We start from the raw sequence: 19,230 nt of genomic DNA on the forward strand, positions 1-19,230 counted from the left end.
GACCCCACTCTGTCCCCTCGCATCCCGGCCCGGGGGGAGGGGCCCACAGGACGCACACGGCGGTGACGTCCCCTCTGGGAAGCTCCTGCGGGACCCGCCCGGCCCCCAGGCTGCGGAATGGCGGGTGAGGGGGCTGCTGTGGGGCGTGGGGGTGCAGGGCCGGGCCTGGGGGTCCCTCAGGGCCTCAGAGCCAGGGGACCATCATCGGGGGACACCTGGGGGCAGCCCGGAGGGGCTGCAGCTCTGGGAGTGGGCGGGGCATGACAAGACCTAGTATCGGGGGGCAGCTCCAGTCCTGAGCCCCGGAGCTCGGGGCAGGGGCAGCAGGGGTTTGAATTTGGGTGGGGGGGAGTTTGGGGGACCGTGGCGGGGGGTAGGGCTGGGGGCACAGCTCGGGGAGCCAGGCCTCGGGCCTGGTGGAGGTGGTTTCGGGGCCCCTGGCCCCCCGACGGGCAGGACCCTGGAGCCCCCACCTGGGCGCGGCTTCCGAACAGGTGAGAGGAGCCGGCGTCGTGGAGGAGAGGAGCAGGGAGGGGCCGGCCGGACCAGCAGGCGGGGGGACCCACCTGGAGGCGGCAGGCGAGGGGCCGGTCCGCAGCCCCGGGGGGTCGGCGTCGCTCAAGCCATCCAGCGGAACGACTTCAGATGGCAAGGAAACCACGGCCTCGCGGGAGAAAACAGGGAGACGTCAGGGTCTCGGGGGAGACGGGCTTTTAAGCCAAAAGCGGTGGAAGGACATAAAAAGCCGGGGGGTTCGGCTACGCGAAAACGCACGTTCAACAAAAGCCCCAAAGGAAAGGACCACGCACCGGGGAAAACTATTCACAGAAAGCGCGTCGCTGCCTGCAAGCCCACGGCCGGTCCGGGGAGAGTGCTTCCGCGCAAGCCCACCCGAGCCGGGCCCACGGGACCCGGGCGCGGGGGGACCCGGCCTGCAAGCCCCTGCCCGCCGCGGCTGATGCCCCGTCGCCATCAGCGGGTGGACGGATGGACTGTCCATGCAACGGAGCACAGCGCCGATGGGTGCTCCGGCGCGGGCGGACTCGGAGGCTCGGTGCCGAGGGAGACGCAAAAGCCATGAGCCCGAGAGGCGTTTGCGTGAAACGACGGAACGGGGAGCTCCATGAGACAGAAAGGGGTCAGCGGTCACCGGGGGTTGGGGGGCTGCTTTGTGGGGACGGGGTCTCGTTTGCAGCGACAACAACACTAGGGAAGCGGGCAGAAGTGGCGGCTGCGTGAGAATGTACTAAACGCCCCGGAATGGGTCACTCTAAATTGGCCAATTTTTTTTTAAGTTTGTACCAGAGATCGAACCCAGGACCTTGTACGTGGGAAGCGGGCGCTCAACCACCGCGCTACACCCACTCCCCTGAAATAGTTTGTTTTAAGTCACGTCAAGTTTACTTCAGCAAGAAGGAAAAAGGCAGGGAAAAGGAAGCCAGCAAGACCCCAGAGCAGCCACCAGCAGACCCCGTGGAGGCGGCTCACCAACGAGGAAGGAACAGCTGCCCCCCTCCCGTCGGGAAGCCGCCCCTGGGACCAGAGCCCACCCCCGACAGCGAGGGGCGGCTGGAAGCGCAGGAGAGCCCCGGGGGTCAGGAGGGCCCTGGGCGGAGCCGGCGGGCAGGCCGGGAGAGGGGCAGGTGGCGGGCAGGGACCCTCTCCTCCCACGATGCCCGCCGCGGCGGCGCTCACGAGGGTCACGGCCGGGCCGTCGGCGAGGACACACCGAGGACAGAGCCGGGGAGCCATCGGGTGCTGTGCGAGCAGGACGGGGGACGCGCCACTAAAGGAGGCCACGCTGGGGGCTGTCGTGGGCGGGACCGCTCAGTACCCGCCGCGCCGCCTCGGGCCGCGCTGCAGGGGAGCTGGCGCGGGCGGCACCTGCAGGGGCTCCTGAACCCCAGCCTCCGGCGGGCGCGGGCACAGGCGGGGGAAAAGACACCGGAACGCGAGGACCCCCGCCTCGGGCGAGCGGCCGCAGGCCTAAGCCGCTCCAGCCGTGGCCCTTCTCGCGGCCACTGGGGTCGGGCGGCCGGGGCTCGGGGCAGCGCCCCACGCCCGTCCAGCCGCGCCCTCCAGAGAGCCCTCGTGGCCTGTGCCCACGGGCTGAAGACCCCTGCCCGGCCCCACCAGCCCCGCCCGCCTGGGCACTTCTGGGCCACACACCAGAGCATGCACACACATGTGCAAACACATTCAGGCACGTCCGTTCACACACTCGCACGAGCACACACACGTCTGTACTCACACACCCACAATGAGCACGCGCCTGTACCTGCATGTCCACGCTCCAGACGCGTCTATGCTCACGCCCGCACGCCACACGCCGGCACGCCACACACGTCTACTCACACCCACATTCCCGCACGCCGCACACGTCTGTACTCACGTCCACATGCCCGCACGCCACACGCCGGCACGCCACACACGTCTACTCACACCCACATTCCCGCACGCCGCACACGTCTGTACTCACGTCCACATGCCCGCACGCCACACGCCGGCACGCCACACACGTCTACTCACACCCACATTCCCGCACGCCGCACACGTCTGTACTCACAGCTGCATGCCCGCACGCCACACACATCTGTACTCACCTTCCCGGCACACTCACCTGCGCACGCGCACACTTAGTCCACTGCCCACCTGGGGGTCCCACCTCCACCGCCGCACCCGTGAGACTCCAAGGGGTGGCGGTGCCGCGAGCGGGAGGAGGCCGGTGAAGGTGCCGGGAAGCGCCGGGCAGACGCCAGCGGAGGGGCCGGGCCAGAGCGGGCGCTTTACCGCGGGCAGAGCTGTCCGGGGGCAGCGCCCTCGCCGCGCTGGCTGGGACCCTCCACGGGGACCCCTCTTCACCCAGCACCTCTGCCCGGGCACTGTGGGGACCCCAGGCCACCACCCACTTAGCCGGGGCCCCCCAGGCGCCGCGACCTGGGAGGGTGGAGGCAAGGGGGTCCGGTCCCCGCCCGACCCTGCGCGCAGCCACCCCGGCTCGCCCCTGGGAAGCCCCCACTTCTGACTTGAAAGCGAGGCCGGATGCGCACTCCGCGGCCCCTCGCCGCTCCCGGGACGGCATGTGCGCCACCACCCTGCGCAGCCCCTGCCCAGGCAGACCACCCCCCGCGGCCCCGACTCACCCGCTGGCCTCCTGCAGGAGGGAGCCCTCAGCGGGGGGGCGGGGAGGGGCGAGACACGCCACCTGGGGGCTGAGGGGCCCCACATCCCTCTCGGGGTGCGCTCGGGCCCACGCACCACGCCGCACCCCTGCCTCTCTGCGCCCAGCGCGGCTAAAGCCGTTCTCTGCTCTTACCTGCCGAGCGTGGCGGCCCCGCGGGGGGCAGCGGCCGGGCCTCGGAGCCTGCGTCAGCACCACGTGCCCGCCCCGCCCCGCGCAGGGACGCGAAGCGGGGCTCGTGCAGGAAGGAGTCCGCGTGACCCGGCGGGCGTGTCCCCAGCTCCAGCTGGGGGCCGGGGGCCGGGACCCCGTCTCCTGAGACCCACCGCCCAGCACCCAGCTGGAGCCCGGGGGACGAGGGACACAGGCGCCCACGACACGCAGTTTCTGGGGGGGTAGACGCCCCAGGCGCCACGAGCCCCGGAGGCAGAGCAGCCTGGGGTCCGCGGGGCGGGGGCTCTCGGCTGCCTGAGAAGCTCCTGCGGGGGGACCAGGCCACCCCCTCCCCCAGGGCGAGTGCAGACAGCCGCCCCCAAAAAATGGAAAGACGCGCAGGCGGGGGCCGGTGGGAGCCCCCCCAGATGCAGCTGAGCAGGCCCCTGAGCGGGTGGCCCCCAGCCCCGAGCTGTCCCCTCGCCGGCGCCACCTCAGGCCACAGCCCACCTCTGCCAGGGAGGACGGGCCCGAGGGGCACAGGGAGGGGACGCTGTGCCCAGGGCCAATGGCCTTGGACGCCCGGGCTGCGGTGGCCCCAAGGCTGGTGGCCCTGTGGCCAGGCAGTCACCTGTGGCGCCATGTCACGCAGCCCAGGAGACGCCGATCCCGAGGCTGGCACCCCCAGAACCTAACCAAGCCCCCACCCCCGAGTCCGCCCCCCAACACGCCCACAACAACGTGGGTGCCTCTGTGCAGGGGAGCGGGGAGCGGGGGGCCGAGGGTGGGGGGCTGGTGGGGGAGTGGGGTGGGGGTCCTGCGCCCAGCTGTGAGGACCCCCAAAACCCCCAGCCCCATCACGGGGTGCCGGGTGCGAGGGGCCCAGGCACCGGGCTCTAATTACAGTTGACCCCTCCGTGCCTCAGTCTCCCCAGCCGGACACAGCAGGAAAGGCAGCCGACAGCAGGGACAACTGTCAGCCAGTGACCCCACCTGGCACCCACCTGGCCAGGGAGAGCCGGCCTCTGGCGGTCAGCAAGGGCCCCTCCGTGCCACAGGCCGCCACTGCCCAGGGCTGCCAGGCCCCTCGTGGACCCGCTGCCCGCGCCGGACCCAGGCCCACCCGGGGACGAGGCGACGCCGCGACGGCGCTGCCGGTGTAAGAGCCCGGGGCTGGCACGGCCGCCACAGCAGCCTGGGCTCGTCGTGTCGCCGGGGAGACCCCACCCCATCCTGGCACCCGGGCACCCCAAGCCCGTCGCTGCGGGGCGCGTCCCTGTCGTGTCCTCAGAGAGGAGCGAGGTGCTCGCACCCTCCAGGGCCGGGGGCGGGAGGCTCGCTCGCACACACGCGCCCACACACCCTTACACGCTGCGCTCACGCTCCCGGCAGCTGCACATGCGTGTGCACGCATCTTAGTAAACACACACGCGTGTGCCGTCACAAAGCCACGCGTTCTCCCTCACACACACATGCCCTGCCCCCTTCACCCGCCTGCTCTCCGAAGCACACGCCGGCGGTTTTGGGGGGCCAGCCCCCCGCCGCAGAGGCCCCGCCCCACCAGCCCCGGCCCGGCGTCTCGCAGCCCAGGAGCGGAAGCTGCTTCCGCCTCGTGACGCGGGCAAGGACGTCCCTTGTCGATGCGTGAGCAAGTCCGGGCCTGGGCAGGACGTTTGTCCCCGGCCTGGGCTGCACGCAGCACCTCCCCTCGCCGCCCTCCCCGCGGCCCCAGGGCCCACACAGGAGTCGGGGTGGCGCCCGGGAACCCCAGGCCCCTGGGACAACCCGGGGCCCCTCGCTGGGGTCTGGGCGGGAACAGGGTGGGGGGCGCAGCCGCCTGCACATGGCCCCTGCTCACTGTCCCCGCTGTGGGGATGGCACCGCCAGCACACCCGCGGCCTCCACCCAGCTGCCCACAGGAGGCCCCGACATGCTCACCCAGCCCCCGGCCCCGCCAGCCTCATCTCCAATCTGTGCCCAGAGCCCCGGGGGGCTCATCTGTGCAGGGGGGCACAGCGCCTGCCGGCCGCCCGGGCTGAGGACAGCAGGACGGGCTGGGGACGCCCGGGCCAGCCTCCACCGGGCCTGGCAGGACAGGTGCCCTGCCCCAGCCCTCTCCAGGCCGGGGGCCACCAGTGGCCCACGTGACCGTCCACACCTGGGCAGGCAGTTCATCCCAGGGCAGGGGCTGCCTCAGGCCAAGAGGCTCCAGGCGGCTTCTGGGATGAACACGACAGCCTGCGCCGACGCGCTCAGAGGCCAGGCGGTGGGGCCCGAGGCCAGCACCTGCCCGTGCCGTGGCACACACCCCTGGGGGCGTCACGGGACTTTCGGTTGGATTTGGGGAGCCCTGGCCCCCCGAGCCATTCGCAGGCTGGCGGCGCAAGCGCTCCGAAGTGGGGAGGCGGGTGCAGCCCGGGGCCACGGGTGCCACTGCACATGCCTTCGAGCGCTTCCACCGAATCCACAGCAGGTGCTGCCACCCGGGAAAAAGCGCTGCCAGGCCTTCCTGGCTCGCTGGCCACGGACAGGACGGGGCAGCGACCGCGAGCCGACCCAGAGGCCACACGCGCATCGCGAGGCCACGCACCGCGCCACCCGCGGCTGTGAAGTGTCCGGAGCAGGACGACGCAGAGGGCAGGGGGCGGCGCGGGCGAGCAGTGACTGCCGACAGTGCAGGGCCCGCTCCAGTGAGACAGACGCGCCTGGAGTCAATGGCGTGGGGGCACGGCCTGGACTTACCGCAAACCTCTTGACTGTGCGCGTGGAGCGACGAGCCCGTGGTGTGTGAATTACAGCTCAACAAACCAATCCACGCGTGAGCGCTAAAAGGCGCGCGGCAACGGACGTGGAGCAACGGCAAAGAGGAACCTACGACTCCCGCGGCGGCCCGACGGCGAGGGAGCTCCCGGGCACGGCAACGTGGACGACGCCCGGCGGGGGACGAGCTGGAAGCTGCTGGACAGGTGCCGGCCATGACCAGGGGCGGGGCTGGGGGGCGACGGGCGGGGGGCCAAGGGGCGGGGGGCCGGCTCGCAGTGTCGGACTGGTGGGAATGCCTCGAGGCGCTGCCTCCACGTGCCGGTGCTTTTGGAGCTTTTGGAGAAAGTCGGGTTCCTTTTCTCAGGGCACCTTGCCACGGAGCCGCAACCGCCTCACGGGACACCCAACGGCTGCAAGATTTCAGGCCGCAGATGCAGGCGGAAGCCTGGCTGCTCCCACGAGCCATGGTCCCAAGCAGCGGCCACGAGCCACGGCCACGAGCCACAGCCCCATACCAGCAGCCATGAGCCGCGGCCATGAGCTACAGCCTCACACCAGCGGCCACGCACCATGGCCCACACCAGCAGCCACGGCCCCACACCAGCAGCCACGGCCCCACGCCGGTTGCCAGAAGCCCGGCAGGCCTGCGGCTGGATGGAGTCGCCCCCACGCAGGACTGGGCGTGGAACGGGCAGGACCCAGGACCAAACGCAAGCCCTGAGCCCCTGGCTAAGAAGCGATTCAGAACTTCAAGGCCAGCGCAGTTCCCTCCAGCACCAGCCTGGGCTCCCATGTTCCCTGAGTCGCAGGGCCGGCCCCTCACCCCCATCCCTGCACCCAGGACCCCACGGAGCCCGTCGGGGACCAAGGCACCCTCTGCCCGGGTGGAACGTGGCACGAGGCAGGCATGTCGGGTGGTCGCCCTGGCAAGGCCAAGGCCAGAGGATGGGGGCTGCCCAGTGCCTCGGGTTCGAGGCCACCAAACAGGCCTCGCTGGGGACCCCAGGCAGGACCCGGGAGAGGGGAGCAGCCGCTTCCTGCCCCCCGGCTGCCCACACCTGAGCCAGGGGGTCTGCCCCTCCCCACTGCGCAGACCACCCACCACCATGGCCCTGGGCGCCAGGGGGACAGCCTGAGCCCCCAGATACCCCCACATCCCGGGCTCGGGGCGGCAGCTCCACCTGGCTCCAGCAGCTGGTTCGAACCCCAAAGTGCCCCCCCGTGAAGCCCCCCACCCGGCTGAGGCGCCCTGGGCCCTGCCTCGGCGGGGGGAGGTGGGGACACGGCGGGGACGCTGTGTCCTCAGGGCGCCTGCTGCCAGACCCAGGGCCGGGCCAGCACGCCCAAGCCCCCTGCCTGAGCCCCCCACCCGAGCTGGCACCACCCGAGCCCCCGCCCGAGCCCCCCCAAGCCCCCTGCCTGAGTCCCCGCCCGAGCCCCCCGCCCCGCTTCCTCTGCTGCCTTCTCTACGGGGTGGGATCTTCTCCCGGGACAGGTGCCAGGCCAAGGGAGGGGGCCGGGGGCCGGGACACACCGCCTGCTGGGGCTCCACAGCCCACGGGGCCTAGGTGGGTCCCCCCGGCACCCGCTCCCCCAGGCACCGCCTGGGACGCGGCGGCAGGGCGGGGGTCCCGTGGCTGGGTGCGCTGGGGTGCTCATCCTGGGGTGGCGGAGTCCTCCTTCTGCTCCCTGCCCCGCCCCCACAGCCCCTGCCCCCACGCCGCTGGGCCCTGGGTGCTCCTCAACCCCGGGGGCCAGCACCCGTGAGCAGGGACAGCACTGGGTGCCGGGCGAGTCGGGCGCTCGGGTCCACCTGGGTCCCCCCAGCCCCCGCCCCATCCAACGTGGCCCTGAGCAGGGCGGGGGCCTCTGACCGCGGAGTGGGGTCGCCCCGAGGTCGTGGCCACGCCTGCCCCCTGCGCCCAGCCCACGCGGCTGCTGGCCGCCCAGGGGTCCTCGGGGCCCCCCGTGACCTCCTGGAAGGTGTCCCCATCTTGGGGCCACCTGGGACAGTCACCCGTGGCCAGGAAGCCAGGCAGGCACTGCCAGTGGGGGCGTGGGCAGCTGGTGGCCAGCACAGGTGTTAGAGCAGACAGAACCAGCCTGCGTGCCCGGGCACGTGCGTGCAAGGCCCCCGCGGGCGCAGCTGCATCTGCGTGAGGGCGCTCGTGTGTGTCCTGGTTACGTGTGTGTGACGTACACAAGAGCGTCCACCGGGAGGGCACGTGTGTGCACGGGGTACGTGCTTCCCTGTACGTGAGGAGTGCGTGTGCACAGACGCAGAGGTATGTCCTATTTCCACGTGTGTGAGAGCACGTGTGAGCAGGCATATATCGCAGGTGTGCAAGCGTGCATGTGTGAAAGACGTGTGTTCACACGTGAGAGTGGGCGTGAGCCTGCGTGGGCACAGACGTGCAGGCCCCCGGGGGCAGGGCCGGCTCCGTGTAGGAAGGGCGCAGCCTGGCTTCCTGGAGAATGTGCTGGAATAGAAATTGTCCCCCACGCCCGCCGGCCGGGCCGGAGGGGCCAGCGGCCGCCCCGCTCACGCCCACCTGCGCCCACACCCGATCCTCTCCAAGGACCCACGTCGGCCCCCCGCCTGCGTGCGAGCCGTCCCGGTGAGAGACCTGACGGTGGGGCCCCCCAAGAAGGGCCAACTGCACCCCCGGCCCGGCCTTCCCAGCCCCGCGGGGAGCAACCTCAGGCCCCGACAGCGGGCGGTGGTCACGGAGCCTTGGCCAGGCGCGTCCCGGGACAGAGAGTGGCTGCGCCACGTCTCCAGGGCCCGCCCAAGCTCCCTCTGGGGTGCCCCGTCGGCCCCTCGAGTCCCCGAGTGCACCCCGCCGTGCACCGGCTCAGACCCCCATCCCCTCACCTGTCTGTCAGCGTGGCGCCCAAGACCAGGGAGGATGGCGTCACGTGCGCACCAGCCGGGGCAGGACCCTCCCGTCCTCTCCCCTCCCCTCCCCTGGCCCCTCCGCGGCACGTGTGGGTCAGCCACAACTGGCACTCGGCCCCCCACATCACAGACCCTGCTAATTCTTTTCAGACCCTCACAGGTAGGTCGCTCTGTGATTCCCACTTTACAGATGGGGAAACTGAGGCACAGAGCTGTCCCACAGTGTAAGAAAGGGCAGGAGAGCAGGTAGGGGGTGCACAGCAGCCAAGCCAGACTCCTGAGACTGTGGGGCGTCCTGACGTCACCCCGAGGGCAGAGGCGGCCCTCCCTTGCCCCCAACCCAGAAAGCAGCCTGAGTTGCCTGCTGCACCCCCGGGGGGAGGCCAGGAGGGTAAGCCCTGGGGACCGCCTCGGCCCTCGAGCTCCCCCCTCCCCTCCCAGCCCACCAGCAGCTCCCCGGCCCCAGCTGCTCCCGCCCACCCACGTGGCACCCTCCGGTCACCCCTGCCTGCCCACTTGCCCCCCCAGGGCCAGGCTGAGGTCAGCTGATGGGCCCAAGACCCCACAGCCACGCCCGGAGGGTGGGGGGGCCCAGACGACAGGCCAGTTTAAACGGAAGCTACCCCGGCCCCTGGCCTCGGCGCCCCACGCAACCCCATCGCTCCTGGATGTGCCGAACCCCGAAACTGCTCACGGGCCGGCCGCTCCCCACCTCCTCGGCCGTCAAGCCCTGGCCTGGGGGCTTCTCCCAGAGTCCCAGCCCCTCCGTCCACATCCCCTGGCGCCGCCACCGGCGACGTGCCGCGCGACCCCATGACGCCGCGGCAGCCGTGGGCGTGGGCCTCCCCTCCCCTCCGGGTTTTGATGGTCCCCCCGGGGGGTCCCCAAAGACAGGGACAAGCAGACCCCAGAGAGAAGCCTCTGGCTGCGCCGTGGGGCGAGGAAAGCTGAAGAGCTGCGAGGCCGCGGGGCGCCTTGGGGCGGGGGCGCCGTGTCCTCCATCCCCCGCCTCCGACTCAGCGCCCACCCAGCCCCCCGCCTGCGCGAAGCGGACCCCGAGGGGCGGGGCTGGGGGCTGCCGGGGGGGGGGGGGGCGGGGCCCGTGAGAGGCTGCGGGGCCACCCTGCCACCTGCCTGCACCCTCATGGGCGGGCGCGGAGCCTGGCAGCCCCTGGCCCCAGCGACCCCTGACCCGTCGCCCTCCAGCCACATCCCTGCTGTCCACACGGAGCCCCCCGCGCCCACAGCGCCGGCTCCCTTCGCACCCCCCTTCCCCTCACCCGGCAAGGGGATCCGAGGCGGTGCTGACACGGCGCAGGGCACGCCTGGGGCCCCGCAGAGAGCAGGGGGGCGGGGGCCGGGCAGCTTCCTCCACTCCAGGGCCAGTCCTGGGCGGGGGTCTCTCGCCAGCCACCCCCACCCCAGCCCTGGCAGCAGCTCCCAGGTCACGGAGCCCGAGGGTGAAACTCCAGCCCCGAGCGGACAACGCTGGACACGGGAAGGCCGGGGGTCCCTGCGGGTTGTCCGGGCCGGCTCACGGCTGTGGCCGCTGGGTCCCCCAAGCCGCCAGGGTCACCGAGGGGGAGAGGCCGCGCAGCTCCCCTCCCCCCGGGCAAATGCCTTCAGACCTGCCGTGCCCCGGGGACCCTGTGCCAGCCGCCCTGCTCCCGGGAGGCCCGGAGCCGTCACGTGCGCCTGGCTTTGTTTTGGCTGAATGCAGCCACGCCGGGGTTCCCGCGGCATGGGGGGGACTTGGGGCCCCGGGCCTCGGCTCCAGGCAGGGGCTCTCCTGCTCCCGCCGAGGAGGGGCCCCAGCTGGGAGAGGCCCCGGGGGAGAAAGGCCCGGTGCCCGGCCCCACGCGCCGCCTGCAGCTGCCCCGGCCTGTGCCCACCGCTGCCCCCACGCCAGGAGGCCTGGCAGCCCCGGCCCAACGCCACCAGCCGCACTGGGGTCGCCACGGGCAGCCTGAGGGTGCCACCCGCGGCCTCGCCCGCCATCTGGGGGTCCGGGCACCAGCTGAGGGGGGCCTGCAGGCCGGCCTTCCCAGGTCCTCTGCCCTGTGGGTTCTGGCCTGCGGCTGCCCGTGGCCCCCACCTCCCTGCCCGGGGCCACCGGGTGCCTGGCAGAGCTCCCCACCAGGGGAGAAACCTCCGGGTGAGGCCGGGCGGGGGGGCTGGGGCTTGGGTGGGCCTGGCCCCGCATCCCCAGGGCCCCGCGTCCCAGGGCCCTCAGCCCTGGCCACCGGCTCGCCTGGACACCTGGGGCAGACCCAGGCCCTACAGCCATTACCTCGGCCAGGTGGCGCCCACAGAGAAGGGGGGCCCTGCCCACCTCGCCAGGCCCCGCGTGCCCTGCGCCCCGAGGCCTGCCCAGCGCGGCGATCCCAGGCCCGGGGCCCTGGCCCTTCCGCTGACTCGGCTCAGGGTGCGGGAAGGGTTAACTTCCCTGCAAAATAAGAACCCCCGGCGCGCAGGGGGCGCCGTGTGGCGCGCCGCCGCCGTCCCCGCCAGCCTGGGGTGGGGGAGCGGGCGGCGGGCGGGGGCGGCGCGGACTCACCGGGGTCGAAGTGCGAGCTGAAGGCGAAGCTGGGGTTGAAGAAGGACGACGCCATGGCCGGGCCCGGCGGGCACCCCGGGCCCCGCCCGCCCGCGGCCGCAGGTGCCACCCGCCCGAGCCGCGCGCGAGCCCGCAGGCGCCTCCGCCCCGCGGGGCTCGGCTGGTGCAGTCCGGGCGCGGCGGGAGCGCGCGCGGGGGGGCGGCCGGACGCGGGGAATGACGGCGGCGCGGGGGCGCCGGGGGGAGGGGCGCGGGGGGCGCGGGGCCGGGGGGCGGCGCGGGGGTCCCGGCAGCCCGGCCCACGGCGAGGGGCGCGAGCTGCGGAGGCGGCGCGGGGTGCCCGCCGCCCGCGCGCCCGGGGGGAGGCGCCTGCAGGGGGCCGCGGGGGGGGAGAGGGCGCTCCGCACACGCCGCCCGCGCCCGCGCCCCGCAGCCGCCGCCGTGGGGGCGCCCCGCCCGGGGACGGGGACGTGCCCGCTGCCCCCGCAGCTCCCCCGCGCGCCCCCGCAGCCATCTTGCGCAGTGGCCCGCGCTGCTGCGGCGAGTGTGGGGGGGGCCCTGGCGTTCCAGGCTGGGGACCCCCGAAGGCGACGGGTTGGCGGGACCGGGGGAGGGCCCTTGGCCCTGGCCCGCCCCCAGGGGTCCCCTATGACCTCAGGGTGGGAGCTGGGGCAGTCGAGGTGTAGGTGAGACAGAGAGTTGCGCTTGTGTAACTTCATTTCTTCCTTCATTCGCTCAGTACACACCTGCTGAGCAGCCCCTCCCAGTGGGGGGGCTCAAAGGAGTGGGGGGACATGGTCACATGGAGGGGGGTCAAGGCAGGTATGCAGAGGTGTAGACTCACCTGGCGGAGCCTAGCTGGAAAGAAGGGGGGATTGAGGGGCACGGAGAGGGGTCCCAGGCGCTGGGCAGACCCTAAGGGCTTTCTGGAGAGCAGGGAAGGGGGAGGGGCCAGCAGCTGCCACCCTTCCTCTAAGGTGGCCCCTCATGGAGCAAGGAAGCCAGACCCCGCCCCACCCAGAGCTTGTGGAGGAGGGCAGGGCTTCCAGAATCTTCCCTCTGGGCCTGAGGGAGCAGTTGCTCTGGGCTGCAGTGGAGGCAGAGGAGCGACCCTCACCCCCCCAGGTCCCGCGTGAGGCTGGGGTGGGCGAGGGTGGCCGGCTGGGGTGTGTGGTCCAGGCGTGGGGCCGCCCCTCCCGGCCCCCCTCAGCCCTGCGTCCAGGGCCCTGCCTCTGCTCCCCCGAGGCAGGACCCCCCACACCTGGACCCGAAGGCAGCAGGGAGACCCCTGGGGACAGAGAGGGGCCCCGGCCCGATGTCACTGCTAATTTGGGGTTGGGAGTGCCCACCTGGTTCACCCTCGAGGCCAGGGCCAGGAAATGGCTCGGCAACTCGAGGGCCGGTGGGGTCACGTGCTTGCCCAAGAGAGACGTGCACACACACACACACAGATCACATATGCAGGTGCACACGCGTGGGCATAGACATGTACAAGTATGTGTACACAGGTGTGTGTACATGGACACAGACATGCGCACATGTGTGTGCACGCACAGATCACACGCAGTTGCACACGTGGGCATAGACATGTGCACACGCACAGATCACACACATGTGGACATAGACGTGCACATGTGTGGACACAGGTGTGCACACAAGCACATAAACATGCACACAGGCACGCACAGGTCGCATGCAGGCGTGCACACGTGGACATAGGCATGTGCACGTGTGTGGACACACATGGGCATAGACACGTGCGCGCATGTGTACACAGACCACACCGGTGCACACGTGGGCATAGATATATGTGCATGCGAACGCACGTGTACACACGTGGACATAGAAATGCACACGCGCGCACAGATCACACGCAGGTGTGCACACGTGGACATCGACATGCATGTGGATTCAGGTGCACACACATGAACATAGACGCACGTGTGCACACATGTGGACCCGGACCCGTGAGCGCATAAGTGCATGCATGGGCACACACGCGTGCACACACTTGCACAGCGAGGCTGCGCAGCAGAGGGCCCTGCCGAGGGGAGCCTCCCGGGAACTGGCTGGGCCGGGAACTGGCTGCCCCAGCCCGGCGCTCGCCCCTGGACACGGGAAGCACCCAGCGCCCGGGGGAGCCCTGTGGCGCAGGAGGCCGGCTGCTGCCCCAGCACAGCGCCCATGGGACCCAGGCCCCTCCACGGTGCTCCAGGCGGGAAGGCGGGGACACTGGGGGGGGGCCTGCACACTCCCCAGAGTTGGGGGATGGGGACTGTGTCCTCCCGGGGCCCCCTCGAGCCAAGCCCTCTGGGTCAGCCCGAGCCCGGCCCCCAGACGGCCTGAAGGAGGCCGCGTCGGCAAGCGCAGCCCCGCTTTGCGGAGGGTCCCGGCCCTGGGGAGGGCAGAGCTGCAGTGGCGGGACCCTTGACAGGGCGGGTGGGGGGCGGGCGGCGGAGGCGACCCGTGCCGGCTCCTGCCCTCCCACGTGGGGTCCCCCGGGGGCCAAGCACGTCCGGGCAACGAGGTCCCTGCCGACGCAGGCGTCCCCCACCCCAGACTCCGAGAGGCCGGACAGCCCGGGGCCCTCATGGGCCCACGGAGGCCACACGCCGTGGGGGGGACCGGCAAGAGAGAGAACGTGGTCTCAGACCAGGGGACGCTCTTCTGCCGCGAGGAGGGCGCCGCTGACACATGCAACAATGGGGCGCCGAACCCCAAGACACAAAGTGCCAGAACGGGCAACTCCAGAACCAGAAGGCAGGGGAGGGGGTCTCGGGGGGAGGGGGAGGCTGCTGAGGGGATGGGAGTCCTTCAGGGGTGACGAGAACATTCTGGAATTAGAGCAGTGGCTGCTCCCCTTCGCTACGCTGAAAGCCACTGAACAACACGCTCCGCGAGGCTGAACTTTACATCACGGGAGTTACATCTCTCTAAAACTGTTAAAAGCAAACAGCAATCAAGGCAGGTATTACTTTTTATTTTAAGGTTTTATTTATTTCTCCCTCCCCTCCCGGTTGTCTGTTCTCTGAGTCTATTTGCTGCATCGTCTTCTTTGTCCACTTCTGTTGTCAGCGGCACGGGAATCTGTGTTTTTATTGCGTCATCTTGTTGTGTCAGCTCTCCATGTGTGCGGCGCCATTCCTGGGGAGGCTACACTTTCTTTCGCGCTGGGTGGCTCTCTTTATAGGGCACACTCCTTGCGGATGGGGCTCCCCTACGTGGGGGACACCCCTGCGTGGCACAGCACTCCTTGCGCACATCAGACTGCGCATGGGCCAGCTCCACACAGGTCAAGGAGGCCCGGGGTTTGAACCGCGGACCTCCCATGTGGTAGGCAGACGCCCTAACCGCTGGGCCAAGTCTGCTTCCCAGAGGCAGGTATTGCTTTGACGCACTGTCTTAAAACATCAGAATGAGTGGGGAAAAGCCCCATTGAGCAGAAGGGCACAGCTTTGAATAAAGGCGGGGGCCGCCGTGGTGCGTGAGGCGAGGGGAAGGTCAGGCCTGCTGCCCCATGGTCTGGCCCAGGCGATGCTGCGACAGCCACGACGGGCCCGGCGGCGCCACGGCAGCTGGCACCTCTGGCAGCTGGCGCATCTCACCAGCAGCTTTGCCCGCGTTGCCGCGGCGGGCATCGGAGTGGAATGGCTTTTAAGGCCGGGTCGTGTCCCATCGCATGGCCAGGCCGCCTTCCACTGATCTCTCGTCCGCCTCCTGGCGACACCGGCTGTCCTCTCCCGGGAGGTGCGCTGGGCGCTGGCCTGCCGAGGCAGCAGTGGTCATGTAGCGTCCGAGGAGCTGCCTCCTGGACGTTCCGGCCCCGGCACGCCTCACCAGCACTGCCCTCCACGATGACACTGCTCACCCCGCGCAGGGCCGCCGGGCGCAGGGCACAGACCTCGTGTGGGACCCAACACCCCTGCCTGTGGGGGCTCATGCTCTGGGGTGCCCGGGCACAGCCCTGATCCAGCCCTGGCAAGGGGTCCACTGGGAACACCGGAATGAGAAAGTGCTGGGCATGCTGGGGCCAGAGGTGGGGGGGGGTCCAAGGCTTGGGCGCCCCTGTGTTGCCCTCTGCCCACGAGGGGGATGTACTGCTCCCACCTGAGATTGCCCAGAGGCCACAAAGCGGGGTCACCCCTCCCCAACACCCCCACTGCCGCTGCGCTCCGCGGGGTGTGGGGAGGGGGGTTCCGCCTTGGCTAGAGACCCCAGCGAGCAGGGGCGGGGGCGAGGGGCTGCCCGCTGGATGCCCAGAGCAGAGACGAAGCTGCCCCAGGGCTCCTGCTGCCCAGCCCGGCCCCCCAGTTCCCCCAGGCCCGCGTCTCGGGCCCGAGCAGGCAGGGGCCACGGCAGCGCCTCCCTCCACGCAGCGCCCTGCGCCGCCCTGCCTGGGCCCTGTCCTTTCAACTTGTGTCACGAGAAGGGGTGTCTCCCGCGCCCCGATTCCTCTCCCTGGCTGTTGGGGGGAAACGCACAGAACACAAAACTAATTCTCTTAAGGCAACGAGTCCCCGTTTTTTGGTCCACGCACGGTGCTCTGTCTAGTTCCAGAACATTCCGTCACCCCCAGAGGAGGCCCCGCGCGCCGACCCCTCTGTCTCGATTTTCTCGTGTTCCGGGCAAGTGGGACCCCACGTCTGGGCCTCCGGGCCTGCGCCCTTCAGTCAGCACCATTTTCCCAGCTCCTCCGCGTCGCAGCGTCAGCGCCGCAGCCCCTTCTCTGCCGAGTCGCTGTCCCCTGAGGGGACCCAGCACCTCGCTTTCCCGGCTCGCGGGTTGTTGAGGGCGGGACTGCAGGGCTGGGGCGGGGGGGGGGGGGCTGGGACCCCCTTTTGGAAACGACGTTGGCGGGAGCACTGACCCGCCCCAGGCCCGCCCGCTGCCCTCCTGGGAGCGCTGCCAGGACAGGGCGGGGTCCCTGGACGCGCTTCACAGGGCAAAGGCACCGGAACCTTCCCAGGGCCCAGCGGCGGGGGCGACTGGAGGAAGTTGCTCCGGAAGTCGGGGGCCACCTTCGGCCTGTGGCCCCGTGTGACGAAAAGCACGCAGAGCGCGCAGCCCCCGGGCCGCGTGGACGCTGGAACGCGCCCACCAAGGCCGACGCACGGCCCCCCAGGGCCGGGGCCCGCTGTGCCGCCGCCGTGGGCGGGCATGAGACGGTGGACGCAACCCGAGGGCCGGGAGCAGGAGGCCCCGAGCCAGCGGGCGGCGAGCGCCCCCAGCAGCCACGCGTGCGCCGACGCGTCCCGCTGTCTCGTCCTGGCGCAGCCCCGGGAGCACCCGCCCAGGGGCCCGTTCTCCCAGGTCAGGGGCCGGCCCGGCCGGGGGTCCCCATGGCCCTGCTCCCCCGCCCGCAGGAGCCCGGCAAGGCCTGCCCTCCTCCTGGGCAGCCCCTGGCTCCGCGGTGACCCCGACTCGAAGGTCAGCTCGGCCCCCGCAGCCGCAGGAGCCCGGGCCGTCCAGTGTCCCCCACTGGCTGGAGACCCCATCCGTGCGGACACCAGCGACCGCATGACTTGTGGCAGGGGTCCTTCGCCAACTCCCACGCTCTCCCCAACAGGCAGGCGCCACGCCGCGCTTTCCACGCGAGGGGCGTGGCGGCCTCGGCCAAGCTCGTCGGCCTGCGCCCCGACGTCCTGCCGGGCACGGGGGGCTGAGCCCCGAGAAGCCGCGCCCAAGCCCTGACGGCGGCCTTGGGCGGCCCACTCGGGGCGGGGCCTCTGGAGACGGGAGTAGCTCAGGCGAGGCCGAGCTGAGCAGGCACCGAGTCCCCGAGACGGCGAGCAGGGGAGGGGGCGGGCGGGGGTCACGGCCAGGGGGCGGCGGAGCCCACGATCGGCGCAGGCAATGCCGGGACAGCCGCAGCCCCCGGAGCTGAGGCGGGGGAAGGGCCCTCGGCGATGTCAGCCCTTTGGGAGAGCGAATTAGGGGGCCTCCTAGCCTGCGCCCCTCGCTGTTCTGAGCCAGGCCAGCTCCTCGCGGCCCCCCCAGGCGTGTGCACGCGGAGCTTGTGCAGGCCTCCAAGGGATGTCCAGGGGCCGCACCCCTGGGGGCTGGCCGGAGGCCAGGGGGTGGGGGGCCTGAAGTCCCCGCTGAGCCGAGCCCCTGCCCGTGGGACACCCCAGCCCCCCTGGCCCCATCACAGCCTCTTTCTCATCGGGGCGAAAGGGGGGCTGCCAGCCTGGGGGGGCAGTGTTGGGGACATGGGGGTGCCTGGGGAAGGTCTTAGTCAGGCCTTGACCCTACGGCTGTGGGGAGGGCGGTGAGATTGCGGGGGCAAAGCAGAGGGGGAGGTCGTTGCCACAGGAGAAAGGGTCCCCTCTAGCACTGCTGGTCCCTCCAGGCTGCGGGCAGTGGGGGGGGGGGGGAGGCAGGCAAGTGAGGGGCAGGCAGGGGAGGGCAGAGGCAGGTGGGGGGAGATAGGCAGCAGGAGAAGGAGGGAGGCGGGGGGAGGCAGGGGTCCTGGGGTCTGAGCCTGAGGGGCCTCCAGGGGCGACCCCAGCCGAGCCCACACTGGGCCTGCCTGCAGAGGGGGGCACAGCCCAGCAGCTGGCGGGGACTGTGTCCAGTGCCCCCCACCCCTGACCCCCGGCCTCCAGCCCCCGCCCAGCCCTCCGGGGACCTGCGCCCGCCCCCCTCCCCACCCCGAGGGAGCGCACTCCAGAAGTCCCGGCCGCCCGTGGACTCTCCAGAGGCCCAGGGGCCCACCGGCCCCGCCACCGCGACCTCCAGCATAGCCGCCGCCCGGACCCCGGAACCCAACCCGCCCCGGGGACAGCTCTGAGAGCCGCAGGCCACGGGCCACCGCCGGGGATCAGGCAGCCAGCGCCCCGCCCGGGCAACCCACCCAGAGCCAGGCCCCCCTCGACCCCTCAGCACGTCCCGGAGGCTGTCGGGGTTCGCTGTGGCCCGCATTCCCCTAGTGCGGGGAGGGTGCAGCAGAGTTCATGCGCGGGCAGGGGGCCTACCCATGAGGGGCGGGCGGGTGGATGGCGTCTGGGCCTCCTTCAGCCCAGGCCCAGCAGGACCACAGTGCCCCTTGCCCGGCGGCCAGCGTGCCTTCAGGGGATGAGGAGGTGGTGCTTCTGGGTAACCAGGAGGGCTTCCTGGAGGCGGCGGTGGCCAAGGCCTTCTCTTTCCCTTGGGGCCCTGCCCACTGCAGGGACAGCTGACCCCTCCTCTCCTCCCTCAGCGGCCCCGAGGGCAGCACCCCTGGGGTCCCTCTTCTCCAGCGGGGCAGGGGCTTTCTCCCAGCAGCCCAGCTGAGCTCCGAGCAGCCCCTGCCCGCCCTGCAGGGCCAGGCTGGACAAGGACTCCTCCCCCCAAGCGACGATGGCCTTGGCCTTGGGTCATCCCTCTCGGCAAGGACCTTGAGCTGTTGCCTCCGGTCCAGCCCCCTCGCAGGGCCCAGCCCCCTGCCCCGCTCCAGAGGAAGCAGTGGACACGGGAGCCATCTTGGGGGGTGCACCCCTTTCCCAGGGGCTGCCAGGCACAGGGGGTGACCCTGCGGGCACACAGGCCCCGCCCTGGGGGGTACCCAGGGGCTCCTGGGCGTCCAGCCGTGCCTGTCGGGGTTCGCCCTCTGGGCCCAGGGCTGGCCCCTCGGTGGCCCCCGTGCTGGCCCCAGGGTCCTCAACTGCCCCAGTTCTTGGCATTCGGGTGTAAGCTCCA

The 19,230-nt window shown here is 71.5% G+C and overlaps 1 protein-coding gene across 1 annotated transcript in view; it reads right to left on the bottom strand.

Annotated features, from left to right (window-relative positions):
- The window catches only part of AATK (apoptosis associated tyrosine kinase), a 29,883-nt gene extending 18,227 nt beyond the window's left edge, over nucleotides 1–11,656 (bottom strand). The window contains exon 1 of the mRNA XM_058284858.2: nucleotides 11,554–11,656. Within this exon, the coding sequence (XP_058140841.1) occupies nucleotides 11,554–11,608 (55 nt within the window). The 5' untranslated portion in view covers nucleotides 11,609–11,656. The remainder of the gene's footprint in view (nucleotides 1–11,553) is intronic.
- Between the last annotated feature and the right edge of the window lie 7,574 nt (nucleotides 11,657–19,230).

This window comes from Dasypus novemcinctus, chromosome 21 (genome assembly GCF_030445035.2).
Source record: "Dasypus novemcinctus isolate mDasNov1 chromosome 21, mDasNov1.1.hap2, whole genome shotgun sequence".
Lineage (NCBI taxonomy): Eukaryota > Metazoa > Chordata > Mammalia > Cingulata > Dasypodidae > Dasypus > Dasypus novemcinctus.